This window comes from Chiroxiphia lanceolata, chromosome 4, assembly GCF_009829145.1.
Source record: "Chiroxiphia lanceolata isolate bChiLan1 chromosome 4, bChiLan1.pri, whole genome shotgun sequence".
NCBI classification, from domain to species: Eukaryota; Metazoa; Chordata; class Aves; order Passeriformes; family Pipridae; genus Chiroxiphia; species Chiroxiphia lanceolata.
The window spans coordinates 9,672,747-9,691,550 of record NC_045640.1 but is presented as its reverse complement, the minus strand read 5'-3'; the positions used below and the strand labels follow the sequence as shown (position 1 = coordinate 9,691,550).

Below are 18,804 nucleotides of genomic sequence, written 5' to 3'. Positions count from 1 at the left end.
TTGGGAAATTCCAAACCTCATTCTTGCACCCCTCTCTGACAAGTACACAGTTTGATGATCTTTGAGTTCTTTTCCAACTTAAATGATTTATGATTCTGTTCTATGATGCAAAAAGAGGCACAGTCAGTACTGTGAAATTTTTGCAGACCTGTAAAGTTCATGGGCTTCTGTATCAGCCTGCATTTGTTCACTCAGGCTTCACTTGCACTGCAGTGTTTTAGCTGCCACCAAACAGTAATGGTAAAATCAGTAAATTCTGACCAATGTGCTGCAGCCAGCTGAGTGTATTGTCAGGCTTCAATCTCATGTGCTTTAGTATAGCAACATATTTAAGCAGTCTTAGCAGAATATACATTTATCTCCTACAAGCTTTATTAAATTCAAATCTGCTCACACATAGCAACAGCCTTTATAAGCAGCTTTGATCATTTAAGTGTCAATGCAGCTTGGCAAAGGGAATCACAAGCAGCTTAAAAAAATGTAAGCCAATGATCTTAAACTCTCAACTTCTTGATAAAGGAAAATTTTCTGGGGCCTCCCCTCTGTCTATGATTAATGGAGGCTTTTGAGTGGACCAGTCCTGACAATCCAATTATAGCAACACTCAGCTTAAAGATATAATTTCTGTGCCCCAGACAATGAAAAACATGGCCCTGGGGAAATGGAGACAATGAAGTATTACCATTTAGAATAAACTCAATACACTAATAATTTTTTCCTTGACTGTTTAGGTTTCCTTCTGTTTGTTATTTGATTTAGATTTCTGTACTTTTCCAGATTGTGACAGAAGCAACCAGAATTGCCATAAAAAATTTGTAGCTTTTAAAACATAAAATGTAGATATATCTATATGTTTACTGTATTTTTCAGCCACTTTGAATTGACTTTCCAATATACCCACAAAGCATCTGAACATATCTGACTTAGAGAAGCAATGCCAGTGTGATATGTGATTCCAGCTTATTTAGGGACTTAATAAATCAACTTCAGAATGTGTGTATTAAATGCATAACATAAAAATATTTTTTAAATTAAATTTTAATGCACTTCCCAATGTCTGAAATAACTTTGGGAGTAGTAACTACCCTAATTAACTAGCTCATAGTATCAGATGTAGCTGTATTGGAACTGATTTTAACCAAGTAACTAACACAAGGAAACCAGTTTACTTCACTCATGGAGACAGACAGAAGTCTGTTTATGTCATTGTGACAGTCAGTAATGAAGATGCCCATGTATGGACAGAAACAATCCTATCTGCCTATGGTGAGATGTGCTGTTCCTCAGCAGACAGAGCTTTGTTACAGAGTTTTGTGTCTGAATGGCAGAAGTAACAGGTTGCATAGAAGAGAATAAAGGGAAATCAGTGAAGAACATTTTTAAAGGGATGGTTAAATGTCTAAGATGCTTCTTCCAGCCAGTGATGCTTTTTCCACCTGCATCTTACCTGACTTTCTTAGGTAAAATTCCAGTTAACACCTGTAAGAGTCCAGACTAAATAACAATTTCAAGTTTTAGACTTTACATTGTAAGGACATTGGAAAATGTCCTGTATTTCATAGTGCACTAGGCACAATGACAATGCTCCGAATGTAATATATAACTAAGATCTGCTCTAGTAAAATGGTATTTTTTAAAGATTTGTGGTAAACACACTTGGTGTTGTAAAAACAACTCACCTGTGTAGAGATTACGCTCAGGAATCAGGCAGTATCTCCCATCCTCAGCATAAAAGGCATTGACTACAACATCCAATAAGGATTTATATTCTATGCATCCTGCTAGTGTATCCAATACAAATTTTTCTTCTGTCATCTTAAGAGTCTATAGAGATACAAAATTAATAATGATTAATGTCTTCTGGAAAGAAAATGTTTGTTGTGTACAAAAAGTACAATCGTTTTGAACTAAGTTGAAAACAGGAATAATGAACAGCAGTGCCCTTGGTAGGGCTGATGCTCTTCTAATGCTGTCAAATATGGGCAGCCCCAGCAAACTAATGGCCCTTGTTAAGGAAAATGTAACCTTCCCCAGTGTTAAACGTTCAGTTTATCTGCTGACATACACACTGAGTTAAAGCCCTTGACGTGTGAATGTCAGCAGTTAGTGCAAGAAAATCTGAAGTCTCTGAGCTATGAGCAATGGTTAACTTAGGCAACTGTATGAGAAAGTTTCAGCAAGAGTTTGATTTTCCCATAGGAAACCTCTCCTTTGTCAGTGAAGTCTGTGCTACTTAGGGAGACTAAATTGAGGGGAGAAGCTGAACAGGGATTATGGACAAGACTCTTAATTGTTCCTGAAACCTAAGTTTGGAGAATATGACCAATTTAAACAACCTGTGAGTGCCAGGATTCTTTTTAATGCAGACTGTTTCTTATCCAGCTATGCTCTAGGTCTCTTATAATATTCATGCAATACCACAAGAGAATAGGAGAATCAGATGCTCACTGAATGCCTTTTGCATCCTACCACGTAATCCCTTTAAAAAGTTTGAATGCTCCTGAACTTTACAAAGAGTTTCAGTCATAATAAATAACCTATGGAATATCTGTTACTGTATGAGATAAACTTCTAGTATGAACCACCTTTAAACAGTGCAATAAAATCTGAGGCCCAGAACAGTTTATTACATGAATTGAAAAAGGACAGCCATGCACTGACAAAATGACAAACAATAATGATCCTTTGATTTAAGGAGGTTAGACAAGAAGTCAAGAAGAAAGCTAAGTGCCTCTTCTGAAAACACATAGTCCACATTTGATATAAGATCTCTCCCACAGCTCTGAAATGTGGGAACAACTGAACTGCAATAATATATCAGATGAGAGGTTCACCTTGCCTAGGAGGCTCTCTGCTACCCTCTTGATCGCTTTATTTCCCTAATGTGATTCATTTTTAGTTTAAGGGTATTATTAGAGGCTGCTGGATGGAACTATGTGAGTTTTCTGATGTATGACACTATACAGGGTTTTGAGACCGAGCACTTACCAGGCAAAACTTTAAAGTTACAGTTCTAATATTTAAATGTAAAAAATAATGGAGAAGTACTCAAAGTGTTATTTACTCAGGTTGTCCTTCAGAGCAAGCATAAGTTTTTTCACTACTCCTGCTCAAAAGCCAGGTTTCATTCCTTCCAATTTGTGCAAATCACCAGAAAAAAAACAGAGGAAAGAGACTGAATGCATCTGAAAATTTTCCAAAACCAAAAAAAACCACTGATGGGAAGCATGGACTCCATCTTGCTAAGCACTGAGAATTCTTGTGAGGCACAAGTCCATTCCAAATAAACCTTTTATGGATGAAGATTTATGGAAGTTCTTTCATAAAACTAACAAAGAAAATCCAGAAATCTAAGCCCCCACTAAATGATCAAATATACATATCCCAAATTTAATATGAGATATGGAAGAATTCACCACAAAAGGCAAAAGCAAACCTAAATAACTGAACTGGAAAAGTGAGAGAGGATGCACTTCCAGTAAAAGCAGGATTGTGACATTTTTAATCTAAAATAATTGGTCTCCTTGAGCAAATGCTCTTGTTCATGAACAGATCAATCTGCAGAAAACAGCAGATCTGGTAATAAACAGAAAGTCCATAGTAAAACTGGTCAAGCCCATTGGAAACAAGCCCAAATAGAAACTCTCACAATTATCTCTGCTAGAAAGCTAGAATTTAAATTGTTTTCAAGATCTTTATTAGATTAGAATCTTTGCATTTGCCTTCTGTGTACTTTGATATGCCATACATGTATAAAGTGCTACAGCAAACCTGCGCTTTTCAAAGGGACTTTGGAGAAATGGCCAAAAGTAGATAAACAGATGATACCACCAGTGCCCAAATCATATCTCCCATACAGTAGAGACTGCAGCATAAAAATAGAATGGCATATTCACATTTATTCAACTTTTACTGCTCTGAGTTGACAAATCAGTCACAAGTTAACTGTTAGAATAAACACAGAAGTAAGTGCTTACTCTTGCCTACTCCTTGAGCAAGAAAGTACATAACCACTACATGGCCTCAAGCCAAGCAACGAGGTGACAGGAAAGGCAGCCTGGAGACAGCTCTGCCCCAGAACATCAGTACTGATTGGTAATTCTGTTGACCACAGGCCAAAAAGTCTTACCATGAAATATAATCAGTCAAATATGCTTTCAACCACAAAAGGTACTGAATGTTCTGTTCCTACATGTAAAAACTGAGAATAGTTAAGCAGCCTGCAGCTGTGTCATCTGAGGAAGTGATCTCATCAAAACTCATAATCAACTAAACAAGACTGGGAAGGAGGAGTACTTGGATAGGAAATCTCAAAGGTGAGCCAGTTGTTGGTTAAGCCCTGTGGATCATCTAGTGAGTCAAAAACTGAGCCAATGCTTTAAACCAGTTGGGATACTCTTTGCATAGAAAGTGCATTTTGTCCTCTACAAATTTCTTCAGGGATATTTAGAATTTATCTGTATATCTGAAATAATAATTGCTTTGGGAAAGGAATATGTTGGGTAGGTGTAATTTCTGGCACTAATTCCTAAATGTATTCTTTCTGTGTGGCTTTATGCTGCTCTTTATGTCGGTGAGATGTATTTCAGAGTGGGACAAATGATCCTGAAACAGTACAATATGATAGATTGTATGTTTATAGCACCTTTTGCATGAGGTTTTCAAAACACTTTACTAACATTAATTGCATTTAATGAGATTCCTTTTGGCTACTATTACTCTCTAAATGCGGGAACTATGGCATGGAGCAGTAAGAGATTTGCCCCAGGCAGCACTAAGTCATTGGTGCCAGCAAGAATAAATAAATGCTAATTTGTGAGCCTTTGATCTGTCCATCAGAGCAACTTCTTACCTTTTCAGGTATACTTTAACTCACGTATTTCTCTGAATCAACCAGCAGTTAGCTGTGTTTGCAAGTATGTGTGAGCCCTTCAGCATGAGGAAGGCCAGATAATTTACAGGTCAAAGTAACACATGCAGCAATCATCTTCTGGTGCACTTAATATTGAAAATATTCAAAGACAAAACACATCTTTAATAGATACAAATATCTGACTGTGTTCTCTCTATGGCATTGAATTTAATCTTTTTATGATTAATAAGTGTTTAAGTTGTAAAAAAAAAAAAAAAAAAAAGATTCTGCCTGAAATTATTGTTCAGGATAATGGGAAAAAGATGTGATTGTCTAATTATGTGCTGATTGGTGTTACCTCCCCGTTTTGAGAAATCCCTAGTGCCCTTAGCCTGCTGCCACGGATATATTTTCCCTGCTGTCTGACACATACCTGTAGCTGTGAACACCTCAAGTTTCCTCAAGGAGAGAAGAGACTGCGTAAGAAGGCTTGTGTACACAATGAATTTCCAACATGGGTTAGTACAAGAAATAGCACAAATTAAATGGAAAATTGTCTGCAAAATGAAAGCTTTGCCACCATGGTTGTATCATAATAAGGCTGGTTAGAAAAGGATGGGTGAGGAGAGAAAGAAAAGCTCTTGCTTCTGGAGAGAAAGAGAGAAAGAAACATCAGTCATGCTCTCTGAGACTTCTAAGGCTAAGGATACAGTCTGAGTTGAAATAAACATTTTAGAAAGAAGACAATATTTGATGAAAAGATAGAATAGCTTTCACCTCCTGAGAGAACCACGTAATAGTATGTAGTGAACCTCTCTACTTCTAGGCAGAATATGCACATTTTGCAGATACAGTCTGATCAGTTTATACTGCTTCAGATATCAGAGCTAGTCTTCTCCAAGTGTCTAATCAAAATGCTGTGGAAAAGAAAAAATATTCCTATTGACTTCATCGAGTTTTGAATCACTCACCAGTCTTTCCATTTGAAGTCAGTAAAAATGCTTCCAATAATTTCAATGCAGGAAAAAACACCTTGGATCTTAGAATATAACTAGGATCCTGATTCTACTATTCACAGTAGAATTTTCATCTTCAGGAGACAATACTGACCAGTGCTGTACCAAGAGGTACCGTTAACATTATTTTCCCTTGTAGTTAATATTAAATCACATGAGCAGAGCACTGCAGAAAACTCAGATTCCATCCTTGCCTTAGGAAGATCCTAATCTGCATTTATGTCAGTAACTAATAATACAAATTAGACTTGTATAATTTAGTAGGATTTTTTTTTCACCACATCTATCATTCTTGCCTTACATTATCTTCATATTTAAAACTAAATCTATGACTTTTGACATTTGGGGATTTTACTCGCAGTTGAGTAAAATCAGTTGAGTGGGCATGTGTGAGACACAGCTGAACCAGCACAAATGAGAACTATGAAGAGTTGTGCCAAATTACACCATGTTCTTGTGAAATGAAAAGCTTATAAACAGGCTCATCTTGCTATCAACATGGGAGGGATAAAGGAGCAAAACAGTGAATTTGGGGTGGCAGTTTTGATTTTACAGAACTAAGCTTTTCAGCAGCTGAGATGTAGAAAGGTCAATGTGATGGCTCTGATCCTGCAACTCTAATTGAAGCAAATAAGTCCACTGCAAATAGAGTGAGTTATTTGCATAGAGAAAGGCACAAACATTGCATGGTAACTCCCGTGTTAAATCTGTCTCCTGTTACTGTAACAAAAGCTTGATTCTAACAGTCACGTGGAAGAACAATACCTGGGATGCTTCAGTTAGGTACGAAACTTAATCTTCTTTCAAAATAAACAGATGCAGTCCATTTCTATAAACACTCTGATGAAACGATATGTTTATGTACAACATACACTGGATGAAACCACTCTGGATATGGATCATTTTTTATAGATTTAATTGAAGAATGCTTAATAAAAAGATGGGGGTTTAGTACACAAGAATGAAGATATTATCTGGAGGGCATCAGTCTGATAAAAGGAGTATTAAAATGCATTTAGGATGATAAACAAGAAGTAATCTGTCTATTCAAATGAAGAACAACAGAAACAGAGATGTAAATTTGAATGTGAACACCAACAATTTAAGGATCTGAGATAGACTTAGGAATTATTTTAAGTTAAATGTGTTATTCAGGATAATTCAAATTGAATTCTGTTTTAATAGCAAAAACATTTAACTGGACTTATTCGCTTTTAGGAGGTTTGAGGGAATAATATGATTCTTCATGATTGAAGGTGAGGGCTTGTTTGTTGCAACTAGGAATCATCCATCATGTTGCTAATGAATCTATGTTCTTATTGAAAATATTTGCAGTGAAAAACAAGTCCAATATTATGTTATAAACATCATAAATTACAATACAGCAAACACAAAGATGGTAAATAACTGAATTACAACTCAAAGTGTAGTTTTCTTCCTGGGAGAAAATTAAGTCTGATCATTCACTGAGAACAACAAACAGAAATACTTTTTATGATATAAAGTTCACATATAGCAGAAATAAAATGTATGGAGTTTAACACAGAATCGCCACTAGACTGATTTTGATCATAATACTCTAAGTAGAGGAAACTGTGTTATTCATCTTACTCTATTCAATAATTACAAATACTTCCATATTTCATTTGTTTTTCTCTAAAAACAGGAGGCTAATAATCAGTGAGTTTTCCTACCTAACTCCACTTTTATGTAGAAGCCTGAACTAGGAATTGGAAGATAGGAACTGAGATTGGAACATGTCTTTCTTTCTTGCTTTCTGAGTGGCGTTGCAGAGATAATGTTCTCCTTGACACAGTGGTTTTAAACACTATTAACTACCTGCCACTCAGCAATTCTTTTTTACATTTCCATCATACTAAAAGAACATTTTATCTTCAGATGTACAGTGGTTCAGACTGACCTGAACTATTGCCAGAGTAATGGTTTACCACTTTAAAATTCACTTTCTGTTCCTTTAGCACTAATTTTCTGATTTCCTATTTGTATATTGAATCACTGGGTGGTGGCAAAGAGCAATGATTGAAAAAGAAAAACGTATCCCAACAGTTATTTGATATGGTGTCTGCTTGATCTACCTCACTTGCATAAATGCAGGGCAAGATGGGTGATTTTTCAAAGCAGTACACGGAGATTAGACACACAGCCGTCGTTTCTGTAAATGGACTGTGTAAAGCTAAATCCCACATACAGCTAGGAAAAAAACATACTTCTTGATAGCAGTATCTAATGCCATCATTCCTCTGTAAATAAAGACAGCAAACTACTTATCTCATGTACACCAACATATGTACAGGGTAATGCTTCTGGCTTCGGACAGTCTCTCCAGAATATACTCGGAATAAGAGTGTGCACCCAAATGTTTGCAGAAGAGGTTTCTGTCTCAAAGCTTGAGACAAGATTTCCTACAATGAGAATATGTGCAGGTGGGACACTGAACAGAATTACAAAGATGCATTAAGAAATAAAAGTAATAATAATCAAGAGGCTGCTTCTGCTTCTCTTGAAGTTAATGGATACCCTCCCATGTTATTCAAGAGCAGTAAGACCACAGTTACTCACATGGCCTGATACATGTAACTGATTTTTGACAGAAAGTTGTCAAATTTTCAGGGTTTTAACTGACTATTTGGAAATATTAAGCAGTTTCAAATCAAATGCAGGGAAACAGCTAGGAATGTATTTTCAAAGTGGCACACAGGGGTCAGCAGTGCCTTACAAATTTGGCCATATGGTTTTCTTATGAAAATCCATGCACATTTTGCCAAGTAAAAAACACCCATTCGCATGTGTTTAGTGTGAATTTATACTGTAGCAGTGAACTCCCCTGAAAATTCTGTGTGTCCTGACTGTGCCTAGCCCAGGGCAAGCAGAGCTTTCACTACAGTACAGGATGAGCCTGGGACAAGCTGTGCTGGGTCAGTCTGGGAGCTCACACTGATAGAAGAAAGCCTGTCTCACTTACCTGCTCTGTCACATCTGCCTCTTGTGGGCTGCAGCTTGAAGAGAGATATTTCTTACTCGATTTAGGAACAGTAGAGACTGGAACTGAATGTGCAAGAACTTTGAGATGAACAAGACCAAAGAGCAAGCAGGACTTGCTGCACAGTGACAACAGCAATGGAATCAACCACTTGAAGAGATGGAACTGGGACAGGTTAAATAAAGAGACCTGAGCAAGCAAACCTGAGGGTAAGAGAAAGGACAGTGATAGAAAGATGACAGAGCTTGGAACAGAACTCAGTTTACCTTTTGCTTCCATCCACCCAAAATTTGGTTAGCATAGTATTCCAAACCTCTACAGTACAGCCATTGTGCACTGCCAAAACATAAAAATTTCTAGACAGTCTTAAGGGAAGAGCAAAATGTATTATTTCACACAATCATGTATTTTGGCTTTTGTTTTACTTATATCCCTAACCTTACATACATCTAGAAGTAAAAGAAGAAAATCTTGCTGAAGAGTGACTATGCAAAGCTCTGGATTGTGTCACCTTTCAACAGAGACCAATTGTATTAGTTAGTAAAAGATCTAACATGGAAATCTACAAGTTCCTTCTTACTGTCATTTGCAAAGCAAGCATATTTTCACCCTACAGCTTCAACCCATTGTATTTTATGCCTCTTCCTTTTTTTATATATTCATGTTGTACAGTCCTTCATTTCAAAATATATTTGCTTTCCTACTTTCACTCCTCTTCCTATGCCTCCCTTGAACAGCCATTTTTACTGCCTTAATTTGCAAGGATTCCCACAAGAATGGTCTTATGCCGCTGGTAGATGGATGACAGGGATATTTGGATCAAGACAGATTGTGCCTTCCAGACTCACTCCCTTAGGACTACATCCAGCTTCCTTTCATAACATATTCACATTTATCATGTACACAAAGAAGAGGCCTACACTTCAGTCGAGGATGCTGGCCTCTCTCTGTGACATTTCCTTGTTGTTGTTGTCAGCTCAATTTCAACAATGTGAAGACAAAACTTCAGCACTTTCATGCTACTTCTTTCCTCATTTATTGGTACTATTGCCACCCTGCTTGTCAGTCAAGCTCATAACCTCAGAGGTCATTTTTCACCCAGATTACTCCCCAGGATATCATAACCAGTTAACGTGCACATCTTCTTCACTCTTTTTGAGCAGTAGGTTTCAAGTAGTATTTTCCTATTGCTTCAGAGCTAAAAATCTAAGGTAGTGTTTCAAAATATTCTATTTTATTGCAATAAACATCTCTCTCCTGAGTATACCTAACCCAGGCTTTAGCAAATCAACAATCTGGAATGCTATTGTTGAGTTTGTTCTGCTAGTCCATTGATTTGACCCACTTACTCCATCTACCATCTCACAGATTCTAGCACATAGAACTGGAGCTGCCTGTCAAGATGCTTCACAACTCAGTTCCATTCTGCCTATAATTTCTTACTTTTTACTGATGTCATCCCCCATTTCTGATCAGCCAAGGATGGCCATCTCCTCATTTCATTTATTAGATTTCCAAAGAAGTAATTTTGTTTACTTTCAATCATACATACATTTATACTGCTCTTAAAACCTACTTTATTCTGACAAAGGTTTTGCTCTGCAAAATGTCCTTTGCTCTTTGCAGTTCAGATGAGAATGTGTGGCTGTCACAGGCACTTATTTCCAGGATCTGACACTTAACAAGACTGGCATCACAGTGGCTCCTACAGCCCCTGCTAGTGGGGTACTGAACTCCTTTGAACATATTTTGGAATGACTGTGTGTACTGTGTTTTTATTTTGAGGGAAATAATCTGAACCAAAATTGTTGGTTTCACCAGGAAAAACCCCAGAAAGCTAGACAATAGGCTAAGGAGCATATTTTATGTGGAACATCAACAGGTTATCAAAGAACTAAACAAGACACCTCAGATATTGCATTAGATGGACGCAAAGACTATTAAACACCCAAATACAATCAAGATCTGCAGTATGAATGAAACATACAGTGTTGATAGTGACTGGAACCTGACTGCACTTTTAGGGGATGGAAAACTACTAATTAGTTTAATTAGGAAAGTCTAACTGAACAGAAGATAGCAACTTGTAGAAAAGTCTGATATACTGCATATCTAATCAGTAAATAAATAAACATAGAGCTGCATCTTGCAATTATTTAGATTTGTGCTCTTGGAATCTGACCCTCCTGATTTTTGTCTGGTCAGTACACACCACGAGGTTTGCTATTTGTCAGACTGCTGGCATGGGGTGTACAGGCACGGATCAAGTCTGTGATTTAGAGTGATGGCATCATTCAAGATACAAACTGAAGGAAGTTTCTGCATGGGTCAGTTCATACTGGCTAATTGGTAAGTGGTCAAGCCTGGAAATCATGTGTACAAAAATGCTGCAATATTTTCAGGATCATATGCCCATTATGAAACAGAAAAGAAAGAAGGGAATTTTTCATGATGAATTATAATCACCTACTTGGTACTGAAATAAAGATGAATTTTATATAAACACATATATTACTTTTTACTTTCTTGGATTATTATTATTATGTAGTAAGTGATCTGAAACTATCCTAGAGATTTTGGCCATAACTTTGGCATCAGCTATCCTCCTTTTTCTCCCCCTTTTGAAAGGATTTTTTATGAAACTTTAGATTCATGTTTCTCTAACAGAGTTACTGCTTCTTTTGTCTTTGTATCACCTTTCTTGGGATGAGAAGAACTATGATCTGAAGATTCATTTTTACAAGTGTTTACTTTGGCAGCAGTGGTAGCTGAATTTACCTGCTCTCACCCAGTGAAAAAATGATTGTTTTGAAACTGGATCAGTTCCCTGATGTAATTCAGCATATGAATACACAAAGGGTTATGGCAGTACTACAAGGCAGGAAGGCAGAGGCAGAAACCAGGGGTCTGATTGAAAACTGTTTAAGAAAGCAAGAACCCAAGGAATGTGTATAGAGCCACTGCCTCAGCCTCTGGTTTTCACATCACACCTCCATAATTTTATATTCTTGTACTCATTTGTGTTTATGCAAAATCAATGCAACAGACCATCTAACAGGAATAGAAATGGTTTAGACCTTATTGTCAGAAGTGGAAATGAGTACTGGAGCTACATGGCAGCGTGGAATCAGAGCTCCAACAATGTCATTTGATAACACATGGCAGTCTAAACAATATCACTGCCTTCCCTTAGTGATTTTCTAAAGCTGATTCAATCCAGTAGCTGCCTCAGCACAAGTCAGGGCTGAGGGACACTGGGGATAAAGAGATGGGAAGAGGTGACAGACCATGGTCAGGAAAGGATGGGAACTGCTTCAGCCACTATAGCTACATATTGGCAAATCGTGGTCTGGTCACTTGCAGTATTCGATTAGAATCAGGTAGTTCATTTACTGCCACTTTCCTTCTAGGCCACTCTTCTGATGGTCACTTATGTTCCTCAAAGCAAGAGTACCTGATCCTGTGAGTCAGCTTCTGAACTGCAGTCGTACATACAAATGGGTGGGGTTGTCAGAAACTTCTATATGGAAGGAAGAAAGGAATAAGAAACTACAGAACAGCTTAGTCAGAAGTGGAACAGAAGTTTTCTCTATCATTGTCAGATCCATTTTAAAAGGTTGTTGCCTTCCTGTTTTTTTGTTTTTATCCAAGCAGTTTTTTAACCACTCTGATCTTTACTGCCTTATTTTTTGGTGATAACTGTAAGAAATTTGGACTTTACTCATGAATGAAGAATGTCACTGTAAGAAAAATCAATGAAAGTTACAACAACATGTTAGAAAAGAGACATCTTTATATTTTAAATCACACAGTAAAACAAAGTAAGCTATGTAAGATGAACTGACACTTAATATACCTGCAACATCACAGCTGATTCATTCAAGAAATCCTCCACGTTCTGATTTTCAGGGTTAAACTTGTCAAGCTGTTGCACTATTACTGCAATAAGTTCTCTATGTCTGACCATCTTCACCATGGAGAATCCTATAAATACAGAAAATCTTTAATTTTTCATGCCCCCTTCAGTTGTGGCATAATGTATGTTGATAGGCTCATACAGAAGATACTGCAGTAACATAGAAGAGAACATTTAGGTCAAGCTTTCAAAATCACAGTTACTCAGAACAGCTAACAGGAAAAAGGAAAATACAGTACAAACATCAATAAAATAAAATACATATTTCTTACATATTTCAACAAAATTACATATTTCTTACTCTGTAAACATCTTAAAATGTCTTTAGGATGATACCTAAATGGTTAGGTATTTGACAAAAATAACCTGTGCCAGGCTATTTGACAAAATATAACTAAAGATAATACTAGAGAAAAGTATGAATTTTTGCCTGTGTGCCATACAGGTCCTATTTAACACACTATTCTTCCCAGTGAGATGTAACAGAAAGCAAAATTTTAGTCTTAAATCTCATCACATATTGCTGCTAACAGCCTATTTTTCCAAAACAAGAGAACAGGATGAGAGAGGAATTATAAGGAAGCAATGAGGGTGTTGGTCAGTCACATCAGTTGTCTGGGTCACTCTCAAGGTTTCTGAAGGCTCAGCAGGTGGGTGCTTGTTATATTTGATGCTTTGTTTGTGCATCAAATCTGTCCATCTCAAATGATGTCCTACTCGTACGTCTGAGAATTTGTAGGAGTGGTTACCTTGATTTTAATGTTCACATGGCAAGAATACAATGCATTCGTTCCTACTCATGCACGTGTGGTGGTGTATAAAAGACCAATGATAGCAATGATCAGGCCTGAAAGTCATTAATCTGGTTTAGCAATGGGAAAAAAAAAATGAGCACAAAAGTAATTTTCAGTGGTGAAAATAAAATATGTTTTTGAAAATAGCTCTTGTATTTTATATATCATCATATTTTGATGCCAGAAAAGAATGCTTGATCAAGATGATTAATTCCCACTGTGGTAAAGGTAATTAATTTCTTGCTTTAAAATGATATCATAACATTTCCAGATACAGTGGTTCTGTACTCTGCCTTTCAGCATTACCATACTCAATAAAAACTGCCCAAATAGCACTTCTAAAGTGCTGAAAAAAGAGTTCGTCCGTGATTATGTTCAATACAGGCATTCAGTTACTTGGTATGATCAAGACAAAACGTCCAATTAAAAAAAAAAGTCCCTCAAAACAGGGCTGGAACATGACAAGGGATGGCAAATACAGAAAGAGGCACTACTGTTTCTCTGTCACAGGGGAGTTGCTGTTTCTCCACTCCTCTGAGAATCATTTGTTTCTCAGGTAAGAACCTGCCAAGGTTCTCACACTCACAAGGGGATCTGGATGAGCGAGAGAGAAATACCTCTGTACTTCAGGCCGAATCGTAATTCAGGCTCCAACAGACCTACCAGCGACAAATATTTTTTCTTCTGGCACAGCAGAAAGAAATCTGAGCTCTCATGCTCTGTACACGCTGATAGCCACCCCTTCCCCCCAAATAACAATAATTAAAACCAAAAACTGGAACACAAAAACTAGGACATGTAGAAATGCCTTGAGATCTCTGGACATACATGAGTTCTTAACAGAATTTCACTTGTATTTAAACATGCTGCCATTATTATTGTCAATGTTTTAAAACATACACATTGAGAATAAAATGCTTTTGGTATGACATGCACCCTTGTTTCCATACAGTCGTTTAGGAGAATACTCCAATTGCTACGTATAAAAATGATATAAATTTATACTGGGTATAAAATGGTAGAAATTTTCTTTCATCATCAGCTGTAGATTTCAGTTAAAGGGAGGTGAGAACCTGACTTACCCTTTTCTTACAATGGAGCTTGGAGATATTTTGAAAGCAATTACACAGGATAAGATTATCCACAATTGTAGGGACTGGTTTCAATGACCTGAAAGATTCCTTCAGGTTTTACATTCGCTCCCACGTTCCTGGCCTAGAAAGACTGCGATTGCATTTCCTCTGATGAAAGCTGTCCTTAAAAAGAGCTGAACTAAGCCTCCCTGCAAAATTCAGTCAGATCAAGCAGCTACTGCTCAAAATGGAACGAGGTATTTCTCAGCTGTGTGCTAGAAACAGGGCCACTAATCCAGGGTACGACTGTCCCAATGGTTTTCATACAGGGTACAGTTGCCCAGTGTTTACATCCTGACATTCTCATTTACTCTGGACTTTTCTGCATTGCTGAGTGTCACTCAGAGCAGTTCTGGGCATGGGACCTCTTTTTAGCACATTCTTCCCTTAAGGAAGCAAGGCATCAGATGGAAAATGTTCACCCCGAGTATCTATAGTGCGGATTTTAATTTCAATTTGCATGAATGTCAATGTTTTGCGTACTTACTGAAGGTGGTTTACTTGACATGACATGGCATTTTTAAACTATTTGCTTTTAGCACTTAACAATTAAATATTCATTGTACAAAACCTTTTACAAATAAGTTGTATATTTATAAGGTGTGTTAGCAAATGGACACCAAGGTTTGCTACTTGCCCAAAATCTCAGATAGCAAAGCAACCCCCTCCACAGAGTAACACAGTCCCCATTGATCTTTTCTATTGCATTTATGAAAACATAATAAAAATGAACACTGAAAGAGGGCAGGTTTAGATTAGATATTAGGGAGAAGCTGTTTAATGTGAGGGCACTGGCACAGGTTGCCCAGAGACGCTGTGGCTGCTCCATCCCTGGAAGTGTCCAAGGCCAGGTTGAATGGGGCTTGGAACAACCTGGTCTAGTGGAAGCTGTCCCTGCCCATGGGCTGGGCTGGATGGGCTTTAAGGTTCCTCCGAACCGAAACCACTCTGTAAATCTGTTATTTACACGACAATAAACAAGTGAAGGAGCCATGAGCCTGCCCAGAGCTCCCGTCAGTCTCACACATCAGGGACTGTACCCGCTTTTCTTTCCGGAGGGGTCACGTACGGCCACAGCTGCCTTGCACCGGCGCTCCAAGCTGCCCTCGCTGCTCCCTGTCCTGTCCCTGGCTGTTCCCGCTGCTCCCGGCGCTCCGTTCCCGGCTGCCCGCGGTGCTCCCTGTCCTATCCCTAGCTGTTCCCGGTGCTCCCTGTCCCGTCCCTGGCCGAACCCTGCGCTCCCGTTCCCGGCTCCCCCGGTGCTCCCTGTCCCGACCCTGCCTGTTCGCGGCGCTCCCAGTTGCGTTCCCAGTTGGTCTCAGCAGCTCACGCGTTGCCAGGGGCGCGCGAGGGATGCTGGGAGCTGTAGTCCTGCCGCGCCCTCCCTCAGCGCTGAGGGACGGCGCGACCGGGGGCGCGGAACTACCCACGCGGGGGAAACAAGATGGCGGCGTTTGTTTGCCGCCGTTGCCAAGCGTCTCGTTCCGCGCCTCCCCGGTGTTTGCGCTCACGAGCAGCCAGCGGCCGGTCAGCCGCCAGTTGCCGGTGCATGGGAAGCGCCGGCGGGCACGAACAGAATCTGCGATCCCCCGAGCGGACGCGCGCAGACCAGACCACAGAGAAGACTACAAGAGACCGCAAGGGACTGAGAGTCCCGGCATCCCCCGCGCCAGGGCGTGGCCTGCGGGGCGCGCAGCCCGCCCGCCCCCCGGCGCGTGTTACGCAAATGAGCGGCCTGGTGGGCGGGGCCGCCACCCGATTGGGTGGGGAGGGGAGGGCACGGGGGCGGTACCGCGCATGCGCGGCGGGGGTGGCGCTGTCGCCGGCCGCGCAATGTTTTGGGGGCGGTCGGGGCGGCGCGGAGCGCGCGGAGCCGCCGCTCGGTCCCTGCGCTGAGGGAGCGCCCGCGGCCGCTACCGCGCCTGGAGCGGCCAAACAGCAGGAGACCATCCGGCGGAGCCTCCCGGAGAGGGGCAGGGCTCGCCCCCGGTCCCCCGAGCGGCTCGGGCGGGCAGCCGGCACCCCCCGTGGCAGCGGCGGCGGCGGGGTGTCAGCGGCCGCGGTGATGATGAACAGGTTCAGAAAGTGGCTCTACAAACCCAAGGCAAGTTGTTTGTGAGGAGGAGCTGCCGGCGCCCGGCGCCTCTCTCCGGGGTCACCTCAACCCGCGGGTGCGGGTCGGGACGCGGGTCCCGGCGGATCCCGCCGCGGGTCCCTCCGCGCCGGTGCCGCCACCGGAGGAGCCGCGCGGGGCGAGCGGAGCCCGCGGGCGCTCGGACGGTCCCGCCGGGCGCGCTCGGTGTCGGGGCTGCGGGAGCGGCGGTGTGAGCGTCTCGCCCGCTGCGGCGGGGGGATGACAAAGCAGAGCGGGAGCCGCGGTGCGGGTCCGGCCCGGCGGGAGCGCGGCCGGGCGGGCTCGGGACTCTCCCCGCACCGCGGGGCTGCCGGCGGTGCCCGGCCCTGCCCCGTGCGCTGCGCGGAGCCCGGACCCGGGGAGACGTGCGGGCGCTCCCGCGGTGCTGGTGACGCTGCCTGGGTGCGCACCCGAGAACTTTTTTAAGTTAAGAAGATTTATTGAACGGTGCTTTCTGTAGGTGTGTTATTTTCTGCCCTTCTCGCTTTGAAATTCTTGGAAGGAATCCAAGAATCGCAGTTTGCTTTGTAATGAAATTACCATCTTCTGGCACGAGTTAAGTAACAACTGTCTGGAGAGTGATCTTGTCTCGCATGTGATGTTCGGGTTGTAAATGAAGGGCATTGCTGGTTTTGAACATCTAGAGCATCCTTTTATTGTCCAGACATCACAGCAGTCAGTATAGTTGTTCACTTTATCACGTATCTCATTTAATTTTTGTCCCTGTTTGTCGCTATCGCCCATTTCTTCCTTATGCTTTAATTTCAGTAATGATGTTAAGTCGCAGTTTTCTGAGTAAAGTCTCAGATTTTTCTCGGTAAATCTCCTATGTACTCACTCCTTTTGGCTGAATTACGCCCAATGTGTTGCAGTTTAAAAAAAGAAAAAAAAACTCCAGGCAATTCTGCAAAATAAAAGTTCGTATTATGCTGGCTTTATGGATTTTGTATGTAATCATAATTCTGGGTACTGCTGAAGAATACATACTGTCTGGTGTTGCTGTTGCTGCTAATAGCTGAAAGGAAAATAATGTAGAGATTAAGTAACTGAAAATACAGTAACGAATTATAGGTAGGTTTCATTAAACTTTGTTATTTGTTTTTGGTTTATAACAGGGAAAAAATGAGTTAATGAACAGAAAGAAATACTGGTATTCTTAAATGCAGAAGAAATCATTGCAAAAATCGCTTCTGTCACTACTTTTTTTTAACCAAAACTCATTAGATTTCACGTTATTTTTCTTTCTAATGGAGATTTCATCTTTTTGTGATGAAGTTTACATACTAATATACTGTCTCATTGTTGTATGGTGTGTGTTCAGCATTCAGGGTCTGTATCAAACAATGTATGATTATACTTTTATGAGACCTCTCTGGTGAAGGAACTTTTCAAGCCTGTTGCATGACACTGGACCTCATAAATCAATGACATCTATTACTGTTAGTTTAAAACCAGCACCAAGTCCTTTTTGTTGTATATTTATACTTTCTTTGCCAATAGTTTTTGTTACTTTCAGTGGCTTCCTGGGTAATTTTTGTTTGGTATTCAGAATGAGCTGCTGGCGAACTGTAGTAGCTTCAGAAACAGGCATTTTTCCTGGTGTCCCTATCGAATCGGTGTGGGTAGTGTCATTAAATACAAGGAAGTTTGAATAGCACTTCTCTGATAAACTGTAAGATGGAGGAGCTCACATTTGGAGGCTGTACCTTTCCTGGTTGTACTACTTGCTTTTGTATTCCATCAAGGAATCCTTAGGATTCCTTTCCATAAGGTTAATGGGTTCCATAGGCTGTTTTGAATATACTGTATTTTGAAGATGACTTTCCTGAATATTTATTCTTTTGGGGGTTATCACCGCTCATGACTTACATTACTTACTTGTAATCCTCTGTGAGGTACTAAGTATGACAGGTAAATTATATCAGTTAGATTTTGCCACTCCAAGTGATGGGGAATGC

At 40.3% G+C, this 18,804-nt stretch overlaps 2 protein-coding genes across 12 annotated transcripts in view; one reads left to right on the top strand and one right to left on the bottom strand.

Annotated features, from left to right (window-relative positions):
- The window catches only part of CFAP99 (cilia and flagella associated protein 99), a 56,574-nt gene extending 40,487 nt beyond the window's left edge, over positions 1-16,087 (bottom strand). The window contains exons 1-4 of one of the 5 annotated variants that reach the window (XM_032685155.1): positions 15,886-16,087; positions 15,782-15,826; positions 12,726-12,853; positions 1,680-1,824 (exon numbers count right to left, since the gene is read on the bottom strand). In XM_032685155.1, coding sequence (XP_032541046.1) covers positions 1,680-1,824; positions 12,726-12,845 — 265 coding nt within the window. In that variant the 5' untranslated portion in view covers positions 12,846-12,853; positions 15,782-15,826; positions 15,886-16,087. The other 4 variants (XM_032685152.1, XM_032685154.1, XR_004356570.1 and 1 more) reach the window with 4 other exon arrangements.
- A 507-nt stretch (positions 16,088-16,594) lies between these two features.
- ZFYVE28 (zinc finger FYVE-type containing 28) overlaps positions 16,595-18,804 on the top strand; it is a 153,015-nt gene continuing 150,805 nt past the window's right edge. For 3 of the 7 annotated variants that reach the window (XM_032685149.1, XM_032685147.1, XM_032685146.1), the window contains exon 1: positions 16,604-16,816. In XM_032685149.1, coding sequence (XP_032541040.1) covers positions 16,778-16,816 — 39 coding nt within the window. In that variant the 5' untranslated portion in view covers positions 16,604-16,777. Of the gene's footprint in view, positions 16,817-18,804 lie in introns of all 7 variants that reach the window. The other 4 variants (XM_032685151.1, XM_032685150.1, XM_032685145.1 and 1 more) reach the window with 4 other exon arrangements.